The sequence below is a fragment of the Homalodisca vitripennis genome, chromosome 2, assembly GCF_021130785.1.
Source record: "Homalodisca vitripennis isolate AUS2020 chromosome 2, UT_GWSS_2.1, whole genome shotgun sequence".
Classification (NCBI taxonomy): Eukaryota; Metazoa; Arthropoda; class Insecta; order Hemiptera; family Cicadellidae; genus Homalodisca; species Homalodisca vitripennis.
Window position 1 is genome coordinate 46,759,493 of NC_060208.1, and position 25,365 is coordinate 46,784,857.

A 25,365-nucleotide genomic window follows, 5' to 3' on the forward strand; every position below is an offset into this window, starting at 1 on the left:
CTGTGACTGCCCAATGTATTGATTAAATATCTTGCGCCAGTGAGGCAGTGACGCAAATAGTGCACAAAACCTGGGAATCCAAATGTGTCCGTCGTAAATTTACACTAATTTTTTTGCTTAAAATGCATTTTATACAAGCTGTTCGGTAGATAACGTTAGTTTCATTACAAATTCTAAATAATTTGATTAAATTCTGTGATATTTTGGTGAGTACTAGATGTCAATTAGATATAAAATGTCATTCATGATTTTTACTCCTATTCATTCAAAACTAAAATCGAGGCAAACTGTACTAAACACAGTTTTTTTGAAAATGTAGATTGGCATTTTAATGATAAATTGCGGTATTTGTTTTTAAATCATGTTTTAATATTCATTAATATTTTACATCATAATTCATTTTGGATTTTGTTTAAATGGTTGGGAATATGGAACGGTAATACCAATTCAAAATTACAATTAAATATATTATATTAATTTATAAAATTGTTATTATACTTATTGATTTAAAGTTTGTAAATTTTAATATAAGTAATTTATTTATCTTACTATTTAAAATCAATATTTAGTTTTTCCAAATGGTTGTACTTATAAACTGTGAGCCATGGTATCCATATGGAACCACAAGAAAATCAAAATACAAAAGTACCGTACAATAATGTATAAATAATGTTGTAAGTATCATTGTTGTATTTTCCTGTGCTGCTGTGAAGAAAGTATGTTATTTTTTAAACACGATTACTCCTTATAATACAATTATTGTAGAACCACAAAAATCAATTAATTCTAGAACTTGTTCACTTCATGACATTAGTAGTACACTGTAAAATTTATATTATACAATTAATTATTATAAGAATGATATATTTATTGCTCTTCCAATCACGTAATCTTGTATATACCATATATAAATACCTTGTATCAGGTACCTTGTTATGTTGTGTTCATCTGTTTATATGAGTTTAATTCTTAGTGTTCTACTTAGCATGAGCATTTTCCAGAACATTATCAAACCAGAGGTTATTTAAATATTCATGAGTTGTTTTCTGAAGCAGAGATTTTAAACTAGTAAGCTTTATTCACTATGCTTTATTTATTTCATTCTTTTGTTGGCAATGCTGTCTAGAATAGTAGGTATTAATAAATTATTATTACTACATATTGAAGATTGAATATGAGAAAAAGATTACAAACTAACAAAAATGATATAATAGTTTGCAACTAAGCTAAGAACGAAATTGTACCTCTTTATTTTCCCCCAAAATGTTAAGGTCTCTAGAACAGTAGGAGTCAAATGTAAGGTGGCTAGTACCACTCATCATATTTTTAAAATAGAAAAAACATTTTGAATTTTTTATGAAAGATAAGTTTATAAACCTTATATGTGTGTATAACATATTAAACTGCTTATAAATGAATTTGCTTGTTCTTGCAAATACACAAAATTGTTAATGCGAGAATATTTCCTAATTCAGTGTGAAGTATATTTATTAAAAATATTTTCAGTAATTATTTTGCTTAAAAAGCAATTTATATTTATTTGTTTATCTGATGAAATTATAAATGAAAACTATGCTTTTTAACTACGGTAACTTACTTATATGCATAGCAAATCCATGGTGAAAACATACAGACTTGAAACATATGGTGTCTAAACTTCTGTTTGTAAATTTAGTTGTCTTTATATATTCAAATGGACATTTAATAGGGCACAAAGGTTAACTGCTGGCTACAAATTTGAGGCATCGATTATAACACAGAGCTCAAGTTTTAAATGTGAAATTGTCTCAAATCCAAAAATGTTTTACATTAGAAACTTAGATTTTAGTATTTCAATGCTAATGAATTGTTAAAACATTATTTATCTGTACTAATGGTTTATAATTTATAGTAATAGCTTATTATAGTATAATGGGACAACAGACTATATAATAAGGATGGCCCACCAGTGGCGTATTTAGGGGAGGAGGCTATAGGGGCAGTAGCCCAGAACGGTAAAGTTTTTGGGGCGGCAAAAGTGATAATAATATAGAAACAATTCAATTTAGAATATTTGAAAATTAAGGGTGTGTATGTCAAGGCTGATGTACTGCACTGTTCTATACAAAATATTAGAAAGTTAGAATGTATTGTCTGTACTGTATAGGGTGGCAGAAGTAGCGTAGTTTCTTTTGATACGTGAATTAAGATACGTAAAACAACTTAGATCTAAAAAGTCTATCAAACACACGTTGGTCAGTGAGAGATGACGCTTGCAAAACATTGAATGAAGATTGTAAAGAAATAATAGAAGCACTCAAAATTATTTTCAATGCGAAAACAGAAAAGGCAACTACACAAATTGAAACTGGTAGCTTACCTTTGCAAGATTGGGAACTTACTTTCTGTCAATTTTATGGGGGGGGGGTCGACTTAATAGATTTAATATTACTAGTAAAAAACTGCCATCATCTGGAACTGACTTGTCAACAGTAACACTAATGTATGGATCATTATCAGAGTATGTTAGTTACATATTTTCTTATAAAGGGTTCGATATTTATGAAAATGGGAGCTCTGCTAAAGTCGAAAATTCGTATATGGTATATAAAGATGAAGTCAAGAAAAAGATGCCACAAAAGCTTCATCCTGATGAGACTGGAGAAATGAGACTGGGGAAGGTGAAATAAAACTTCTAGGCAGATATAACTTTAAATTAAACACTTTTTATACAATATTAGACACCCTATCTAATGAAGTGGAAAATATAAAAGCTATATACGATGAGCTGAGCTCGATTTTGGATGTCTCATCTTTAGGGAAAAAGAAGAAATGGACAAAGAGACACTAACAGACCACTGTAAAAATTTGAGCAGTTTGTTATAACGAAGATCTCCCTGTACCAGAAAATTTTGCTATAGAATGTCTACATTTTTTTTGTTTCACAAAGGAACTTAAGAGCAAGAACGTCTGAAAAGAATCTTTAATCTCTATAAACTGTTACATGTCTATGGAGTTCAAGAAATATTTTTATGTTGACATAAAATTGAAACTTTTCTAACGATTCTTGCATCAAACTTTCCAACGGAGTTATCATTTTCGGATATTCTACTTGCCAACTTGCATACTTATGTCTCAAATATATTAGTTAGTTTATAACTGTAAAATGTTCCAAATTAATCATAATAACTAAATTAATCATATTACAGTGTTGGTAAACTAAAATAATTACTATCATTAATAAATGATAATAAAGATAACAAGATTAAATTGGCTTCAAGTTATAATGTTGTTTATACCTACTACGTTTTAATACAACTTTGGCTATGAAACAAATAATGGTAGGCAGATAGCCCATCTCAAACTTTCCCCCTTCTTCCCTCCCACCCCCGGACGGCAAAACTTGAAATACGCCACTAAGGCCCACTGCAGCTTTGATCATTTTTTTCAATGATAAAAAACTTCATCTACAACCACAAATTTAAGGTTTTTGAGGTTTAACATTGTTCTTATAGGATTAAAACCAAAACTTTAAGCTGGCAAACAGGCATAGATGTCTCCTATTTGACATATTTTTCAGATAATATTTAATTTTATTGTTATTGTTTTTTAAATACAAATAAATTAATAGAAATACTAAATGTAACATCGTTATACACAACTTAACTATGGTCATATTACTCCAGCATCCTCAGTTTCAAAGAAATTCATTTAGAGAACTATTGACTCTCCATTTCATTTGGCTTAACCAGGATAAAAGATCATGCTTTGAAACAGTTAAGTGGGTGTTACATCTTGACTATCAGGCTAAAGAGCCCACAAGTATTTATATGGATCTTAAGAACTGGCTATAGTAAAATGACCTTGAGTTCTTTCCCATGACAACAATGTCAAACCTCATGCAGTTTTGATCATGATGGGCTTCAAACTGCATGAGATATAACATTTGTTCTTATTGGAAAAAACTCAAGTTCATTTTACTACAGCTAGCTCTTAAGAAAATCTTCAGACTCCATTTGAAATTAAAAAATCGTTTCCTCTAAAGTTGTATCCAAATATTGGGCTTCTGTGAGTTACTCATATTTTTAAAACATTTTTGCCACATCTGATCCTATTGGTTTCTTTAAATTTGTATGTTCCCAATATGTTTTTGGCAATTTCTGCCATATTGTCTACAACAATTGGTGATCCAAAGTCTTTTACAGTTTTTAACAACTATAGCTCAAGTGTTATGATTTTTTATTGATTTCAGACCAAGCAAAAATGTTTTAAATTCTACCAGCTGTTTAGGAGAAATCCATTTTGTAACTAAGCTAAATGAAATTATAAATTCTTTTTTATAGAGTTGGAAAGAGCCCAATACAAATGGAATAATGGTTTGTAACCACATATATTAGTATTTGAAATATCGGCTGAGTATTAGTGAAACCTATCTCAAGGGACTAGAACTACTGAATTTCTTTCTGTCTGCACGATATCTCGAGAACGAACTAATCTATGAACTTGAAACTTTGCATGAAGTATGAATATTTAAAGAGGAAATCCGAATTCGATGATGGTGCAGTCACTCCAAGTGATTTAACTGAGCATTAGGAAATATTTTTACATTGGTTTTATAGATAACCAAGATAGCAACCAGAAAATCGCTGAATAAACAGATTTGTTAACAAATTGAGTACAATTATATGGCATTTTAACATGTAACATAGTTACACCTTTGTTTGTATTAGTTGCACAAGAGACAAAGTGACCGCTCAGATTGCCCTCTATAGAGTGAGAGGCTCAGATAGGTCTGGTAATAAGTATTTGAATAGTAACAATCAAAGTCACGTGGCACAGCCCAAATGCAGGATCTCAGAACTAACTGAAATAATCCTCCGGACCTCAGCATAACTAATCCATATGAATAGTTTATCTTGTGTATAAATAATACAATCAAAGGTAGCATTATATGTGTTACTTTTCATTGTTTTTAGGCTGAAATGAAATGAGCTATATGCAGTACTTGAAATTTTGTATGCAACCTCAGCGAAGCCTGTAAAGGTATTGTATACTTTTTTGCCTTGTATATAACAATGGAAAATCATTTTGAACAAAATGTGATATTATTTATAATACATGTTATTCATTGTAAAAATTTAAAAACTATTTTCTATTTATTACTTTTACATTAAATTAACAGGTTGATTTTGGTATATGTCATAGTGTGTGCTGGACGCTTAGACAACTCAAAATCCCTCATTATACTGTTACAGTGAAAGATTTAGTATTCAATTATGCAAACCTAATAGTGTAGTAAATCTATATTGAAATATGATTTACTCAATTAAAACACTGATTTTATTATTTTTATTACTTCTGTGGATAATACTATGAATCTTGAGTCATGTAAATAGATTAGTTGTGTTAATACTGTCTTTAAACCCATATACACGTGTATGTGTATGTGTTAAGTCTAAATGATGAAACTCGTTTGTAAAATTCCCATCTACTTTATGGAGTAAAACTTTTTTATAAATAAAATTTAGTAAAGTATACAAATTTTCTGGTGATTTCAACCAAAGACCATTTGTAATGTTTAATACCCACCAAAAACCTCTATACTGTAAATATTAAATTTTGCTGTGTTGTAAGTGCTTCACTTATTTAGTGAACTAATAGATTTTTATTAAAAGTTCATTTATTAGAACTGTTTGTATACAATATATATATATATATATATATATATATATATATATATATATATATATATATATATAATATAATAGACCAAAAGCTTCTTGGTCAGTTATAGAATCAAAATTAGGTTTATATAGTAAGGAACCACTTGATATTACAGTTAATAATGTAGAAACAACAAATCCTGTTGATGTAGCAAACAATTTCAACACATACTTTTGTTGATATAGTGCAATAATTACAAATTCTATATCTTCAAAGCAAGATAAATTATGTGACCCAATGAAAAGAATGAAACAATGAAAAAAGTGCATTGGTTAAATTGAGCTTTTCAAATAATAAGCCATTACTCTTATAAATGAGTTCAACCTTATAACAATAGAAGAAACATATTACATCTGAACAATAGTAAATCTAGTGGTTCGAATAAAATATTCCAATTGAATAATTTTTAAATATTAGTGCATTGGTTAAATTGAGCTTTTCAAATAATAAGCCAATACTGAACCATATAATCCATTTTATGAACCAAGCACTATAGAGTCCAGTATTTGCACTATAATTATAAAATTTCCAAAATAATCAAAATTGTAATCTCTATATCTTAAGAAAGGCTCTGAAACCAATATCTCCAATTATTCTTTAAGTAATGTTTCAAAAATAATTGAGCACACTTTGTATATCCAACTGAGCAACATTTCAGAGGAAAATTATCTTATCTGCATAAGTAATTTATATTTAGGAAGAAAAAAAATCAGAGTTAGCTCTCAAGTAATTTATTACTGTGTTTTTGCAGCCTTCCTAAGACGTTTGATTGTGAAAATCAGACATTTTCTCTGTAAGATTTATACTTTTGGAACAAGATTTGATGTTATCAATATCATCCAGTCATACGAGTATTTAAGCTTCAAGTCTACATGGTCTAATTTGTTTTGGAGCCCCACAAGGACCCAATCTTAGGATTTACCTGTTATTAGACTACATCTGCAATCTTCTTGAAGACCTTCCCCTTTATTTCACAATTTTTGCCGATGATGCGAGTGTCGTAATCAATCAAACGCTTTCTAAGTTAGAAAAATCGATTAAACAATTTTATTAGCTTAAAAATGGTTTGAAAGAAATACAATTAAACAATACAAGTCTGAAACCAACATTATTAAGTAAGGATTTGACCTGATATAGTCTCTTAAAAATCTGATGAGGGCAATGATGATAAATAATAAAGCTAGCTGCTGATCTAAATTCAAAACTATAAAATTTAACTTTGCCTTGCATTTAGGCCTATATTATAATATTTTAATAGCAGTATACAGGCTTAATTTTGGAGAATTTTAAGGAAATGATATACACAACACTTGACACTAAACCATTTTTATTTATTGATACATTCATTTGAATCTTTTACCTATAGTAATCCCCTACATATGAATTACATTTATATAATAAATGTCAAATAGTTGGAAAATTGTTTAATTACAATAAATTATGTGGGAAACTTTAAAACTTCTATAATTGAAAAACATTATTATAGCAGAAGAGAATATCTAGATGATAGTAATTTTGATTATAACTAAGATATTTATTTCAGGTTTGGTTCATGTTGGTTAAAAAAAAAAAAACTATTACACTTATTTTTGTTTCAGATTTAGCAATATTGAAATGCCGCTGCCAATCCAGAAGTTTTTCTTCGTCTTCAGCTTAAGGCAAGGGACTATGTTGATAGCAGTGGTCCAGTTGGTGAGTACTTCAAGAAAATAATTAATGCCTTAATTTTAACCATAGAGATGAGGTAGCAGTGCCACTTTTAGGAAGGTTAATAGAGGCTGTCCCCAAACCATCTTGAGTAAAATGGAATCCTCTTACAAAGATATATTTGTACTAATATCGATTTCATTTATGTTTCTTGATTTATTGGCTGAGCATTAGTAAAGGGGCTGGAAAAATTAAATCTCTGTCTATCTGTCTGTCTATTCGCACAATAACTTGAAAGTAACTAACATAGACTTTAAAATTTTGCATGAAGGTTTATTTGTATATAGGCAACATTTAGTTCGATAATGGTGCATGTCACTCCAAGTGATTTGTGAATATTTTCACATTGGTGTTATGGGTGACTTTGATGGCAACGAGAAATTAATGGATAAAATAAATAAATTTGTAAACAAACTGAGTACAATCATATGACATTATGACATTTTGAGATATCTTTATTCGTACTGTAAAAAGAAGAAAAAAAGAGTGGAAAGTCAATGTTAAAAGTCGGTGACAAAAGTTGTTGTACTCTTGCATTGTAGAATGGTACCCTCCCAAGCTACATGGAACTTTTATTAGCTAAACTGCTATGAAATCTAATTTATTGAAAAAAAAAAATTGAATTTATTATGTGGCAAGATATTTTGAGAAAGATTTCATCTATAAACTTTAAATTAATAAAACTTCATTTCAACATAGATGAGAATGAGTTCTATGACGGTGCACGTCCAACCATGAAATCTCTTGGAAAGAACAATGTAATGATTTTATTGGCATTAGTACACTCATCAGGCATTAAACAAAACTTACTAATAAAAATATTTAAAATATGGTATATTCTCGTGACCTTCACCTAAGGAATAATTAATTTAGTAGTTTTAAGGGAGGACCTGAAATTGAGAACGTGACCTTCACCTTGTGGTATATAGCTTTGAACCTACCTGCTCCCAATGTAAAAAATATGAAACCAATTTACTCAGGAGAATTATTTTTGGTCACTTAATGTATGCATACATGCATATTTTCCCTGTACCTTATAGTAAATGTGGCTGTTATGTAGAGTGCTCTGTATTCATTGGTTCGGTGTAAATAATTAGTGTTTTGTTTTTATAAAGTGGATATTTTAGAGATAGTATGCATGGAGTTGATAATTATCATGCTTATTGCGATTCCTGAACTATGCGTGTCACAACGTTTTGGCATGATTTGTTTATTTTAATCTAGATTGTGGTTATGTGTTAGGTTAGTTATCCACCTGAGGGAGAGATCAGATTACAGATCTTGAAACATAGTGTAACTTGATATCTTGTACTACTTAACATTGGCAAATGTGTGGAAAAATTCTGTTTCCATTGTCAAAAGGATGACATTTTTTATTTCGGAGTATGAATTAACATCAACAGTGTAAAAATTTGGTCTCAATACTTAGAAAATTGTTATGTACTTTTCTGTGATTTAGGATGGACTTGAAATAAATCTGTTTTGTTCTCATATCACTGATCCACACATTCTGAAGGATAGATGCCCTGATCACAGATTAGTAATATTAGTCCCTTCAGTCAACAACATACTCGTATATGAAAAAATCTGGCCAAATTTGTTTCCTGACATTGCTCCAACTCACTATTACTGGTATTATTGTTATAGACTGTAAAAAATGAATAAAAATAATAAAACCTTTAAACGAAAACATGAATTGAAAAGGTTACAGCTCTTCTTCTGTTTAACCACATTTTTAATCTTAAATCTATCAGGAAAAGTGTTATAGATTTTCTCAATTTCAGGTCCTCCCTTAAAACTACTAAATTAATTATTCCTTAGTAAATTAAGCTCATGTTGATTGCTTTTATATATATATATATATATATATATATATATATATATATATATATATATATATATATATATATAAGCTGCGTGTGTGAGCTTAATTTACTATATATATATATATATACACACGAGTATTTTCTCCATCAATGTCTTGTGAGTACAGTAACAGGACAAGAATCCTTGCTCTGTTATCAGATTGTTTGTTGCTGCTAGTAGAAACTATCTGTCATTGAGACACGAGCTTCTTGGTAGGGATTTATAAACTAGGTAGGTATTTTGTATATAAAAATTTGCCAAAGAGACGTGGTTGCCAAAACAAATGATTTAAAAATATTTAAGCATATACCTCTTCCCATTCATCACCATGGGTGCTGTCAGACAGTTTTTCCACTAACAAGGGGATGAGTGGAGGGGGTATGTAAATCCATTGAAAATTAAACAAACGAGGTTTAGAGAGCTTAACTTCTTTCACGTATATGGAAATATTTATTTACGTTAGTTAGTTTTATATATATATATATATATAATATTAATAAGTCAAATTCTACCACCAATTGAATATCTTCTGCTAAGTTACAAACTTATAATCTGCTCTGATTAAGTAAGATATTTATTATAATAAAAAATAATAAAATACAGTGTCCTTACCCACCTTTGGGATCGACTGTGACATGTTGGTCCATTGTCTGCATTTCCAAGAAACATAAGCTAAAAACTGCTTTCAGTATTTATTTTTAAGAATTTCATTGAATTTTTTAACAAAATAATACATTTGATACAGTTATCATTCTACAGAAAAAGTTTTTGAGTTAGAGGCACACAACAGAAATTAACCAACAGCTTATAGAAATTAAGTAAGGGTGTGTTAAAAATAGAAACTTAAAAAATTATAGACTTCTCAACAAACTCTACTTTGTTATCCCTTACAAAATTCATCAAGCATAGATCTTTAAATCTGTGGTTCTAATTTTGTTCCGGACCCAGGTTTTTACTTTTTTCACAGTACTGAAAAAAACAACATTTTAAACATGTGTTATTTTAAGCTGTCAACATATTATTTTAACGGATGATTATGTACATAATTCTGTTGCATTCGAAATTACAACAAGTTACGAGTTGGGGCACACAACGGAAATCAACCTGTGACTTAACGAAACTAAGAAAGAGTATGCTAAAAATAGAAACATAAAATTATGCCATTAACTACTTATTTAAATGTATTAAATAGCGCTCTCTTCAAAACAAGTGTACTGTAACAAAGCTAACATTAAAATAAATAACATTTGTAAGAGCTTTAACTAAACTATAAAGCACTCTCTAAGTACTATGTCTAACATAATTAGAACTTTTAAACGAACATAAGCAATGAATATATGTTATACGGCATCATAATAAACATTTTGGATTAAAAATTTACTTCCTTTGTTAATATACCTTAATAGTTGTTATATCTATATATCTATTGATCTGTTATTAAAGCATTAATGTTATTAATATAGTTTGGATCCATATATCATTTTTTTTTATATTCTCTCTTCCGGGGGGCAATGGCCACCCTTGTCCCTATGTGGAAGCACCTATGATTATCACTATCTGGTTCTTTTCGTTTCTGCGATACCAAGGAAGTGTTATATTGATCTTTTCTCAAGTGAGATTAATGGCATGATTTGTGCTTATTCACTCTGTATATAATCCTAATCACATTGATTTTGAAGAGCTTGGTTTAAGCCTCAACAGATTAAGAATTATGTATTGTATTAATTTTGTTCAGTGCTATTCAAATGTTGTTTGTCCAGCTGCTGTCAGCGATAGGACTGTTCCTGTTGCTCCTGGGCAGCGCACACGCGCAGGAGATGGCTGCCATGCTGGAGGCTGATATAGAAGACTCAGCGCAGCGTGAGGGGATTGTCCTGGCCTCAGAGGACAGCGGATTGTTTGGCTCCGAGGTCATGATAAACTCGTATAGCCAGAATGAGATCAGACTCCACAAGGCTCAACACCTTGCCATTGGTGAGTCTCTCCCTCAACCATCCATCAACCATATTTGGCCAAGTGTTATGAAATGAATAGCAAAGGTGGTTAACATGTTAGTGTTGATATGTTATTTAGCTTTAACGTGACAAATAGTTATGAACCAATAACTTATAACTTCTAAAATATTTGAAGAAAGTCGTTACATTTAAGTTTATTAGTTTAGGAATCAAAACTATTTTCTGACAACTATTTGGCAGCTAAGAACAAATATAATAAATCATTCTGAAATGTAGCACACGAACTCTCTATTTACATTTAATACAAACTCAATTTTTTAATTAATTTTTACCAATACTTTCTTCTGTGCAAAGTTATGGATGGCACAGTTGGTTAATGCATGAAGCTAAAGTTACTTGGAGTTTCCAATGTAATCACCTTTTATTAGTATAACTCTAGATAAGCTTAGAAAAATAATTGGAAATTTTAAGGATTGTCAAAGTATTTAGCCAAAAACTTGACAATCTTGAAAGTATTCAGCCATCTGTGATGGATGGGACAGAATTAAGTTTAATTATGACACTGAAAAGATATCTGAAGCAACAAACCTTTTGATATAGATATAACTAAAACTTTAGAAACTCCATAGAATCTGGTCCAATGCAAGATTTAGAATTATTACCAACAGTCAATGCACAATAATAATGATTGTAGTAATATAATAATCATAGTAATACTATTTACTTTTTCACAATCATCTGTCAACTGACTATTTCACTTTTTGACATATACAATTTATACATACAAACTGCTGAGAGTAATAATAAAAATGTATGCAATCTGATATGGTTAGTGAAAAAATATTTTGTAGCTAATAAATAATGATGCTGTGTTTCAGTTGTGATTATTACATTGTACACAGGAGTCGCCATGACAACGGTGCTACTTTTCTCTTGTATACTGTTGCTGTACGGAGCTATTATGGTGGGTACAAATCAGTTATTACTTGAAATATACAAGTACACAGGAGACCTCCTCATAAAAACCAATGAAAATATTTGAAACTCTTTAACAAAAGTAAAGGTTTCTAAAATCTTAACATTCTCTATCATAATAAATTATATTCATTTTTATTACGTCATTTCCGGTTTAAATAAAATAAACTTTGGGTTATATACACTAAATAAAATGTCAAAATTCTGCAGTATTCCTGAGTTAAAACAAATCTATTTGGCTCATATACACTTGCATATTGCATATGTTATATCAGTTTATGGAGCAACTAAAAAAGAAAACTTGGATGATATTATAAAAGCTCAGAAAATAATTAGGTGTGTGTATTTTTAATCTGAAACCAGATGATTCTGATAGAAATTATTTAAAAAAATTACGAATTTTTACAGTGTATGGGCAATATATTTATGATGCCATATTACTTGTTAGAAATAATGCACTGGCTGATATGAACTGTACATGTTTAATACATAATTATAAGACTAGTGGGAGACCAATAAAAAAAAAAAAAAAAAAAAAAAAAAAAATTTGTTCAACACAGACAAGAATTTTTTTAAGAAAAATGTTTATTATAATGGACCAACATTTTGAAATGTATTCCCAATCATATTAAAAATTATGAATCTCAGCATAAATTTTCACAATTATTAAAAGATTTATTAATTAACCTTACAATATATGGAATTGATGAATTACTTAAGCAAAATATTGGCAGTATCACAGTATACAGTAACTCTGTAAATGGTACTTTAGCTTTAGTTTTACTTATTTAGGATGATTCGTCACTGACACCATTCAATGTACACCTGTGCAATAATGAATACAGTTTTTTAATTGGATTGAATTGAATATTTTTAGTGTTCAAACTACATATTTTACCCTATTTATGAAATAACACTTGTGGTAAGTGTTTGTTTTGAATTAAGGGGTTTCCAAACAAATATTTAACACAGTTATTAATATATTTTATTATATATTTAATAAATCAAAAAAAATATTCTGAATGTTTTTATATAAACAATATACAGTTTACAAATTCGTATAAATAAACAGTAATTTATGCTGATCAATTACCGTGGCAGCATTATTTAGGTAATTTTATTGACAGTATATTATGAGATAAGCATGAAAACTATATTTTTTTAAATGTTTAACTCCACACAATATAATATGCAAAGTGACAAACTGACCATGGCAATATGCCTGACAGCCAGATTAGATTAATGCAGTCAGTATTTGTAGTAAAAATATGTTTGTTTTATTTATATGTAATAAATAATGTGAAGCTAAACTTGAGTAATGACATATTTCACACCTTCAGGAAAGCGTGTAATTGATGCTGAAGAATGATGTCAACCACCAAAACACTAAATCCAGACAAACTTCTGACATAAATAGTAATTTTAGTAATCTCAGTCAGTTTATCTTTCTTGGTGCATCCAGATATAAATTTTGATATTTTAATTATTTAACTTCTTCAGATAGAGGCATTGTACTTAGCACCAGTGTTGTTTACCATATTTTGTTTCAAGAAGTGTTTGACAAGACAAACCAATTTAAAAAAAAACATTCATGTTTAGAATGTACTCATAGACATTCTGAAAACATTAAAATTTATTTTGTTGGTTTAATAGCACATTAGACAGCTGCTGCTGCCGTGGCTGAGCGTTGTACTGCTGGGGTTGGTGTTCTGCTGTACGGCAATGTTAGTCTCCATGTTCCTAGCCCATGGCAGTCGTGCCCTCATCATTCTGGTGAGTAATTCATCACAATAGGCGTACTTTGGTTTAGTGGTGCACCCAGAAATCTACTCTGGAGGGTGTCCGGAACAAAGGAGAGTCAGAGTATGGAAAATCTCCCAGATTAGAAGGGGTGTTCGAGGGGCCCTCCCCCGGAAAATGTTTGAAATATTAGGTCCTAAATCGATATTTTATAGTACTTCTGAACTAATAAAAGGAGGGTAAAGATCAGGTAAGGCTTGTATAGTTTACAGCAACACCACGCTTGATTTTCTGATCTTGGCAAACCTTTGGAATAAAGACTATTATTATAATATTTTTTTAAATTAAAGATTTTTAAGGTAGTAAAAATCTACCCTGCTCACACATTGTTACTTTTGCACAATTTTTTGGCCAAAACAAACAAACTAATAATGCCGCAACTACCGTATTCCCTGGGTCTCCTGTGATTTTTTTCTTGTTCCCAAAACTGAAGAACCCCATGAAAGGACGGCGCTATGCTATGATTGACGAGATAAAGACGGCATCGAATGAGGAGCTGAACAAGATCACAAAAAACGACTTTTTGAAGTGCTTCGAGGATTGGAAGAAACGTTGGCACAAATTGTATAATATCTAATGGGGATTACTTTAAAGGGGACATAATTGAGATTGATGAATAAATAAATGATTTAAAAAAAAAAAGTGATATTTTTGAACTGACCCCATATGTGTAGTGCAGAGTCTAGAAATGTTTCTGAATCGGATAGATAACCAAAATTACTAAGTTTAACAAATGCAGGCTATATTTATAAGCAGGTAATGAATAACTTGTACGATATATACTACAAATAATTTGTACGATTTTTGTGAATTTGTTTATTATAAAAAAATTATCCTAACCGAAATACATTATACAGGTACACTTACAAATACTCATATATTAAATGAAAGAATCTGAATTACACCTACCTGGTATACTTGTAGCTTCTATGCTACTACAAGCTCTTCCTCCACATTAAATTTAAGTCTGAACTGATCAAAGTTTCACACAGTCTTAGGATTGAGTACAAGCAGCTTATGAAAAGTTATTATTCATAAATCAATATATACACTTTTTATGAGTTCTTTACATGAAAATTAATGAAAGATAGAATATGATTAATGATGAAACTATATATATATATATATATATATATATATATATATATATATATATATATATATATATATAATAGCATTATAAAGACCCTTGTTAGAGAATTTTAATACTTTTTTCAGACAGTTTTTCAGGAATGCCCTAGGTTTCTTTGTGAATACACCACTGTTTCTATTTATTACATTTAAATAATTCATGTACTTTTATTTAGCAAAAATAGTACTGAAGCACTTTTAAGATAAAATACAGGAAAAACCACAAATAAGAATTAGTGTTAACTACAAACATATGACAAACCTCATTTTCACATCTCAATATTGGAGTTTAGGGTTTGTCCTGTATTTTTATCTTAAAAGTGCTCACAATGTTGAAAATTGTGATTACTATAATTTTTCAAATATGTAATAAATATTTATAACATTATTGAAAACATCAAGTTGAAGCCTTTGATATCTAGAAAAAAATATAGATAAAAACTATGATTTGTGCCAAAATTCTTAGTTTCTTTTTTCTATTTCCAATAGCAAGTAACAAACATGTGCTGTTTTTTTAATATACTCTAATAAGAGTATATTAAGCCCTTTGATGAACATCTTTACATATTTTACCCTGGAAATGGCAGTCGTAATTTACAATGCATTTTCCCCACCATGAGTAAGAACTTATGCATATTAAAATTTGGGTGTTATTGTGGTATTAGTGGTGTTTAACTCTTAAAAGCTGTTAGAATAGTCATGAAATTATAATAAATGCCTCTTAGAACATTAAGTAAGATAAATCAAGTATTTATTACACTTATGAAAGTCACTAGTCTGTCTTAAAGCCAGTAGGAGGGCCTACCTTAAATTAACAGTGGTTGGCTTGGGTGGAAGTTGATGGAATCAGTTCCATAAGTGATTTTCTTATATAAGTGTTCCAGATCCAAAACACCCATTTTGCATTTTTTGTCTTTACTATATAATTATATAGTAAAGACAAAAAGTACAAAGCCAACCACTATTAATTTAAGGTGGGCCCTCCTACCGGTTTACCACAGATCAGTGACTCATAAGTGTACACAAGACCCCCTAAAAAATTCCCAACGTCAGGTGCGGGAATCGAACCCGTGACTCCAAGGCTAAGTTCCGTGTCCGAGAGTACCACCTTAGATCTAGATCACACAGCTATCTTGATTTGATGTCTTGAATGTGCAGATAGCACACTTAGGATAAAAATTGTTGCTGTTCGAGTCAAAGTGGCAGGATCCCACGCCAGTACTAGGGTTAAAAACACCAAGAGGTTGACCTTGATATTCCCAAGTTTTCTGTCTCAATTTTCAATAATTAACATTAGTGAACTTTTAGATCATCCTGTGCAGACTTATTCGTAATATAATTATCAATTTTACAGGTGGTGGGTAGTTTACACTTGGCTCTCGGATTCTACCTGTGGCTTGTTGTGTACAGTCACTACCAAGAGTTGTGTCAGTATGATCAAGTCACCTGCAGCACATCTCACCACACCCTCAAGCTTGGATATCTTCACTTCCCAGATAGCGTTTAATTTCTCTCATTATATACATATGGGCAAGTTATGGTCACTAATGTAAGGTTAAGCCTCACTGTGTGCATATAACTACATCATAACAGTTCAGATGAAAGTCTGAATATCCTAAGTAATGATAAGAGCAATCTACAGTTTGTTTAGAATTTTAATTAAAATGTAAATACATTTTGTTTAAGAAGGGGTCATATAAAGATGCCATTCTTCCATTTCAAAAACAATTTTGTAGGGAATTGTATTCTACTACCAAACAAAGAAACAATTTGTTCTCCTTAAAATCTTTAGAGGGCTTTTCAAATATATATAAATAAAAGCATATTTGAGTTATTTAAAAAAGGCTTGATAAAATTTTCTGCAAAGGAAAAAAACTTTGCCCAGAACATCTCCGTTCTATTACATAGTATCCTCTGCATCCTCTCATCCAATTTTCTAAATTAAAATTGCATCTTGGTGTTGAAAATGTTATTCTGAATACATTTGTCAAATAAATAATCAAGCATTGTTTATTTTGACTTGATAAAATATTTACATGTTAAAAATATTAATCTTCATGACAATAAGCGAGTTTAACTTGTATCAGTCTAGACTAATCATAACAGGGCAATTCATACAGTATCAACACTTGTGATTATGATACTTTCAGTTCATTACCTCGACTGTTATGGCAATGAATTTTAATTAATGATAATGATACTCTTAAAATAAATGGGATAATATAAGTGGGATATCTAAAATATTGGAAAATCATGCATGCAATATTCACTATACACAAATCTTGACTATTTCAGAACTTAATTTTTACTTAAAAATCCATACAAAGTTACACCACATTTTATAAATTATTTTAATCACCAAGAAAACTGTATGTGCTATGATGCATTAGACATTCGCGTATTAAAAAAAATACTGATTTTTTTAGTTAAAAGTAAACAATTCCATTTCAACATTTGACCATTTTTTCATGCACTCACAAAGGTGGCAAACACACAATTTATTTTAAATATGTGACTCTATGAAAACGTTCATATTTGGAGTAATTTACATAAGTTAAACCAATTGGTTAAAATCACTTAGTTAAATCAAAGCCTACAATAAGTTAACATTTGTGGTGCTTGTCTGACTCAGTGGTACGACGATGAACTGACAATAGATAAGATTAAAGTTGTTGTATTTAGGCCTATAATTGATATTTATGTATCTATTACAGCCTAATTTTGTCTGTCCTGTTTCATCTTCCTGCTGTTGTACCCCACACCAAAGCTGTTATTGTAGTGTAGTTTATAGCATTGTTCCGACTTTTTCAAAGCCTGCAAAATATGAACACTGTGATTCTTGTAGAGGCAGGTGGCCCAGCTAGTACAGTACTAGAGACTTCAATAGTGCATACAATCAGATAACACTGTCCAGCAGTTAAAATTCTACTGATTGGTTGCAGCAAGCAATTAATTGACAGTATTGTACAATTGATTAACTCTTTTGTAGATTCAATTTTTGGGGGACTTATTGTGGATGCCACTGTAGAAAACTATCAGTGCGAGGAAAGGAGAACTTCTAATATTATACTAAAACCTAGAGATGGGGTGGATAATAAAAAGATCATTGTAATTAATTTTCCAATGTCAAACAATTGATTTGTGTATGAACTATAGAAAATAATTTTCTATTCTTGCCTGCTCTTGCAGTAGTGCTAGTATTGCAACATTGCACATGTGATGGTTTCCTAGGTTATACTTATTTGACTCAATCACATGTTTTTTTTCACTTTGAAATGTTTAAAAATATGAATGGTATCATGATTACTAATCTGAAAAGTTGTGCGATAATGATGGGTGGTTTTGAAAAAGTACTGATGTTTACCCTTTGAGTAAGATAAAAGAGAAATTCCTGTTCTTTATTTAGTCATTTAATAAATTTCTCTTAGTAGGCTGGGGAAATTTTCATACATATCTTCTCGAACTTCACATCCATCTCGTCCTCCCTGAATGCTGTTATTTAACAACCTCTATAGTGTGTATGGCAAATTTGTGCATTTTGATGGCCACACCTTGGTGGATATTTGGCCAGAACCAGATTACTCAGGAGTAAAGGGGAGCTAAAATGTTATATATAAAATAGATATTGCTACATACCAATCATACTGGGGAATATTTGTACAGATCATAGGAGGAAGATTGTCATAGAAGTAAGATTTGTACAGGTCACCATTGGAATAACTGAAACAGTTAAAAAAAAACTTTGCTCAATGTGACATCAGTAACATTAGTAGTAACATTACATAAAGTAACATTGCTGCCTTGTATGGGAAACTGTGAATACTGTGCACTTGTTTGTCTATTTTCTTTCGCTTACTCGACGATAAATTAAAGTCTACGCAAAATTCAGCTGATATAAAAGTAATGTAATTCTCTCTCAGGCATTAAATAGGACTTCTGTGAGGTAGTATTATCTATTCTAATTCGTCATTTAATTAAGCCAGAACAGAAACATTTATGTCCTCATGGAATAAAGAAAGACATGTTTCCCTCAGCGTCCTGCTCTTTGCATAAAAGCATTTGATTTTACGTGTCCAAAATAATGCTATATTATAACTTTATTTAAGATTGTGCTGGTATTAAACATAAAACCAAAAACCATATTTTTATGAGTATGTAGTGTGAATGAATCTTCACTATTCTGTGTTATTAAGACTATTCAAGTTGTCCTCACATTATTAGTGTAAAAGCCAAGAACAAATGTGCACTGAAGAAACACAGAACCAGGTTTTTCTATAAATCGATACAAGGAAAATTTTTAGATAAAGAATTTATTTGTAGCCACATGGATGTAAAAATGAGAGAGTATCTAAAGGTTTTAAAATATGAAATTTTTCCTGAAGGAAACAGGATTTTTCCGAACATTGGCCATCGTTCAGTGAAACAAAAAATCAGTAACACTACGTTTCGAGATCTGCAATCTGATCTCTTCTTCAGGTAAAGAACTAACCTAATGCATAATTACAAACTAGGTCAAAATAAACAAATCAAACCAAAGCGTTGTGGCACGCCTAAGTCAGGAATCACAACCAGACGTAGGTGGTTAGTAGACGAATGCAGACGTATTGTGACCTGTATTCTGTAGTTCAGTTTTATTGATTAGTGTTGTGTATAGTTTTTTATTAAGTGTATGTTTTTAGAGTTAGTGAAGTTGACAAACAACATGGTGGTTGTGATTCCTGACTTAGATTGATCCTGATTTCCTGATTGCAGATCTCGAAACGTAGTGTTACTGATTTATTGTTTCACTTAACGATGGCAAAAGTCTGGAAAAATCCTGTTTCCTTCACAATCCTTCTATCGTCAAAAATAACCTTTAAACAAAAAAATTTTTCTAGCTTGATTAACTTACAACTGAATGTCAGACATATAAATAATAGTAGCATTACTGTCAGACAACTAGATAGCGACTATAAGTTGCAACTATTAGAGTATGGTTGGCCGACATTGATTCACATTTTTATATGTCTGACAATTAGTTTTAAATATGTCCACTAAAAAATAAAATCTGAGAAAAAGTTATGATTTTGTATTTTAACACTTGTGATACCCTCCCATTAAGATCTAAATAAAAAAACTAGTGCGGCTGACAATCAACTGATTTCTAACAATTTCAAGAAAAACATGTTGTGTATTTACACAATTCAAATTGGTTGTCGGCTTCTGCGATATAACAATAATTCAGCTACTTTAAAAATAACTCAAATTAGTTGATTAGTGGTCATATATTCCGAAAACTAATCTGATCAGTTTTTTTTACCCAAAAAGGCACTGATGTGTGGGTGCATTTCCCAGAAATCAGTAATGTTACCTAAAATCAAATGAAAAGTGGCATCCCCAAAATTCCACCAAGAACTACATCACTTAGCTAGATCGGAGCACATAGTGCCTAACAGCACGGAAACTGCAGTAGACTACGTCATTATGATATCAAAGAATATTTTAAAATATAGATTAGATTTATAGAAATACAATAAATATTATAAATTATTACGAACAATCACATGTTATAAATATAACAGCACAATCAGTTTGTTACAGTATAATTTTCTCACTGTGATTTACTCGCATTTCAATAAGTTTGCTGGTTTGTAAAATGATCAAATTTTTGGTGTAAATTTTTATTGATATTTTATAAAAAATATGCTGGTCTACTTTACCTTATTTAGTTTTCGAATCCAGTTATTTACGCCACTGTCTATCATATTTACCTAAAAAGATGAAATTTGTAATTTTGTGAGTTTATATAATACTGGACTATAAAAAAAATAATACTGTACTATGATAAAAGTGTCATAATTGAAAATATACTCACATTTCTTATAAAACACATAAAATTGAAAATACCCAATTTTACAAACCAGCATTAGTTTGAGTTACCAAGGAGTTTTCATAAGTAATAAGTAGTTGTGTTGAAGCCTTAAATATCTATCTAGAGAATAGGTTATTTATAAAGATTAAATTGACTTAGGTTTGTTTATGAATAAGATAGATTCTATAACAGCATATGTCTTTACAAATCTTAAAACAGACGAATAGAAGTCTTACAAACAAATACATCCTTACACTCTAGGTTGAAAAGCGATTTATTCTATCATAGAAATAAGTTTGCCAATTCACCATCTTATTCATACACAAAGCTATGTCAAATATTTTGTTAATTATATTTCTATGAAATGTTGTATTAGGTGATAGTTTATTTTCTACTCCTATTGCAACTCAAATATATATTTTATGCCACTAAATATGACTAATTATACATATCTATTAATATATTAGAAGCTCGACTATACTTTACATTTTGTTCACACACTGTACATAATTGTTCAATTTGATTTTTTTTTTTCAGGAAAGCAGAATTTTACCACTGTTATTGATCTGATTTGGAATAACAAAAAAATTAGAAATGTATAATCATATTTTTAGAACATGCTTTCAATTAATTCTGTAGTAATTATTGCAATTAATATGATAAATCAAATATGTTAAACAATTTTCAAGGTTTAAGATCATTAAATTTTAAAAGTTTACCTTGATTTTTTTATTACGATGATAAAAAATATGATTTAATGTTTATTAATTGGTTACTTAAATTTATAAATATTTTCCCCTGTCACATATATTTATTATATTGTGTTAGTTTCAAGTTTTAACCCCCTGAAAAATATTAAATTATTCCAAGAACTGTCAATTCAGCAATTGCATTTAACAATATATGGGATTCAATATTCAATATTATTTATTATATGAGTAGCAATAATTTTATCAGGTTAAAGAATTACACTTATAGAGTAAAATAATATACCTACTCTATTGAGAATTTATGTTTGTTTCTATAAAGTGAAAAATAAATAGCAAAGTTACTGAATACTCAGGGTGTCTTCAGAAAACTTTCAGAATAAAAAATATTTGTAACAAAAATCAGGTTAATAATAGTAAATAACAAATTTTAAGTTTGAATAATTAATCATAAGGGATGTCAATTAAAATGAATAAGAATGTGTTAAACTTAATTAATATAAATTTTAAAAACGTAACTGATATAAAACCTTTTACTATTAAAATATAACAGCCTGATTTAAACTTCAGAAATTGTACAGATTCAGTCTGTCCAAAGTATCTACTTAGAATGTCTCATGAATGATTTGTAATTTGTAACTTCTGTAAATTGTTAAATAGAGATTGTTCTTAGTTGCAAAAGCTACTAATATTTTATATCCAAACAAATATGTGTAACAACTTCAATAATAGTTAAATAATTTTCAAATAAGAACTTCTGTTATGTTTTGTGTAAATGGAAGGAGCACGACAATTAGAATTATGACACAAAAATATGTATTCATCTCAATTTGTTTAAAAGCTGCTGAAAATAAACAAACGTTTTTAAATAGTTTTTAGTAGTGCATAATATGAGGATAGTAAATATCTAAAAACTAAACTCTGATTGCAACACATTTAAAACTATACTATATACAAATATATATTTATAAGACCAAAAAAATTAAAAAATATGTTAGTCCAAACCAATCCTAAAAACAAAAATTATGGAAAACAATTTAACGGTGGTAAACCCTGTCAAAAACCATGGTGTGGTACATGCAAAATAATGTCCTCTAGTCCAAATGTTAGCAATAACATAACTAATAAAACATATCCAATTAAAGGAGCTATTGATTGAAATTCAAGCAACATAATATATCAGCTAAATTGTAATGTTTTTAATTAACAATATATAAGCCAAACCCCTAACCCTTTCATATTAGAATGAGAGGTCACCGTTACAGTATTGTTCATGAAAATGACCAACCCCTCGCTGTACATTCCAGGGATGTTCACAATCAGGAAAAAAATGAAAATTGATATAAATTAAAAGGCATCAGTAATGTAGCATAGCATACTAACAAAAATATAAACAGGTTTAATTTGAGAAGGAGCAAAACTGCTCATCAACTTATATTACAATCAAAATTTCCTTTCGGTTTAAACCTTTGTTAATTTATAAAATTTGTATTTTTACTCTGGTATTTCTGATGAAATATCAGCCATGAGGTATTTGTTCACTGTTCATTATTTTATTTCTATTATTTTTTATTGTTTATATTTTCTAGTTAGTTCAGTAATTTTATATTTGTAAATATTTTTACAATGTTACGTCTGAAGAAGTATCCTAAGTAAGATGTACTAAAATTCATAAAGTTTACCAATATTTGGTTCTCAATTTTTTTTAAGAAGAGAATTCATATTAACATAAGTTATATACACTCTGTGTATGTACATTAAATACCTAAAAATTTCCAAATTTAATTTCAGATGGATTAGTCCTTGTACATCTTTTAAATTTTTCAAAAACACATATCTATGAAGTGGAGCTGCTACTGAATCAGTAATATGACCAGTAGTTTTGATACAAACTTTTATTTTTACTCTATTTTTATGTACCACATAAAAGAGGTTCCTATTCACAAAATTTTGAATTGGGGCTTGTTACCCATACTTGTACACAATTGGAAACTCAAAACAATAATGCCTGTTGAATCCCCATCCAAATTCTTTCAAAATAAGGAGGAGTATATTGAAACATTAATAAAACGTTAAAACTAATGTTTCAGCAGTTTCAGCTAGATGGAGATCAGCAAGACAATTCCCTGTCTTTTATGCAGAATATTCTGCCAGGATTTTCAATTTGTAACCTACCCCATTCTGCCAGGCCATACTGACCTGTGATTCAAATAGTGAACATATTGCAGATTTTTCTGTTGACCTGTGATTCGACTAGTGAACGTATTGCAGATTTTTCTGTTGACCTGTGATTCGACTAGTGAACGTATTGCAGATTTTTCTGTTGATCTGTGATTCGACTAGTGAACGTATTGCAGATTTTTCTGTTGACCTGTGATTCGACTTGTGAACGTATTGCAGATTTTTCTGTTGACCTGTGATTCGACTAGTGAACGTATTGCAGATTTTTCTGTTGACCTGTGATTCAACTAGTGAACATATTGCAGATTTTTCTGTTGAACTGTGATTCCACTAGTGAATGTATTGCAGATTTTTCTGTTTTCCATAGTTGGTTGATGTTTTCATTGTAAGTTTGTCATTCAGTTTCACATCAGTGAATTTTACTTAGTTATCCTATATGATGGAAGGTATCTTATTAATTTCTTCTTGCTGAACTTTATTTAAAGGGATTTACTACTAAATCGTCATTAATTTTGTAACACTTAAAAGCAGTTTTTAGACAGTTTAAACAAATTATAAAAAGGTTACCATGCAGTGTTACTTTCTATATGGATTGTTATGTCGTCAGTATACATGAAGCAGGAATTATTGGCACTGAAATGGTGGATGTAGTCTTGAAAAGTTGTTAAAGAAAGGAATGAACAGGACTGATCATACTACAGACGTGGCATACCTCATTGTAGTGGACTGGAATAGCAATAACACTGTTGACAAACATTAAGTTTGAGCTCCACTATCTAAGATCATCCTGAAATGTAACTTGTAAACCATTTTATTGCTAAACTTTTTAACTCAAGCAGTTTTGTTTTCTACGAATAAGCTTATGTCCTAAGCAATTAACAGCCTTGAGAAAATTGTGAAGGTAATCTGTTCTTCGTCTATTATATCTACAATGTATTCTACAAGGCTGATAATAGTAGAAATCATCGATTTGCCTTGAAATAATCTTTGTTGAGACTTGGTGACAAGGTTATGCTGTTTGAGGAAAGGTATGAATCTGTAGTTGATTCTTTCAACCCTTTTTGAAAATTTGGATACCAGTGATAATAATGGTTAATGCTTTTCAGCAGTTTTCCGGGTTACCTCTTTGACTGAAGTTGACTTTTCACAGGAAGGCTGAATATTTCAATAATTTAATTGTGTGAGTTACGTTTTGACGGGGTATGAACAGAAATATTTGATGTTACTTATGATTAAGTGTACAAGTCTAACTTACAGTTACAACTACTCTGCTATTACTTCCAAGTACCACAATTAGATGTAAGGGCCACTGCTAAACCCATTACATCTATCTCAGGGGGTTTCTTCTCATTTTTCTTTACAAAACTTGTAAATAATTTAGGAGAGCTCCCTAAATACATATTTAATGAATATTGAAATCAATTTGTTGTGATATATTCAGTTGAAAACTAAAGAAAATTAAGTACTACCATGTTAAATTTGGCTATTA

General features: G+C 30.0%; 1 protein-coding gene across 1 annotated transcript; it reads left to right on the plus strand.

Moving 5' to 3' along the window:
• The first annotated feature begins 47 nt into the window (after nt 1-47).
• LOC124353888 lies at nt 48-19,566 on the plus strand. Its single transcript, XM_046803933.1, has 6 exons — nt 48-206; nt 7,302-7,395; nt 11,037-11,250; nt 12,110-12,195; nt 13,860-13,979; nt 16,492-19,566. The coding sequence occupies exons 2-6, from the start codon at nt 7,318-7,320 to the stop codon at nt 16,642-16,644; spliced, it is 651 nt and encodes a 216-aa protein (XP_046659889.1). The 5' UTR covers nt 48-206; nt 7,302-7,317; the 3' UTR covers nt 16,645-19,566.
• Nucleotides 19,567-25,365: the final 5,799 nt, after the last annotated feature.

Coding starts and splice junctions, on each gene's coding strand:
- LOC124353888 (XM_046803933.1), top strand. CDS start 7,318: ATGCCGCTGCCAATCCAGAAGTTTTTCTTCGTCTTCAGCTTAAGGCAA. Junction 12,196..13,859: donor TGCTGTACGGAGCTATTATG/GTGGGTACAAAT, acceptor TTGGTTTAATAG/CACATTAGACAGCTGCTGCT. Junction 13,980..16,491: donor GTCGTGCCCTCATCATTCTG/GTGAGTAATTCA, acceptor TCAATTTTACAG/GTGGTGGGTAGTTTACACTT.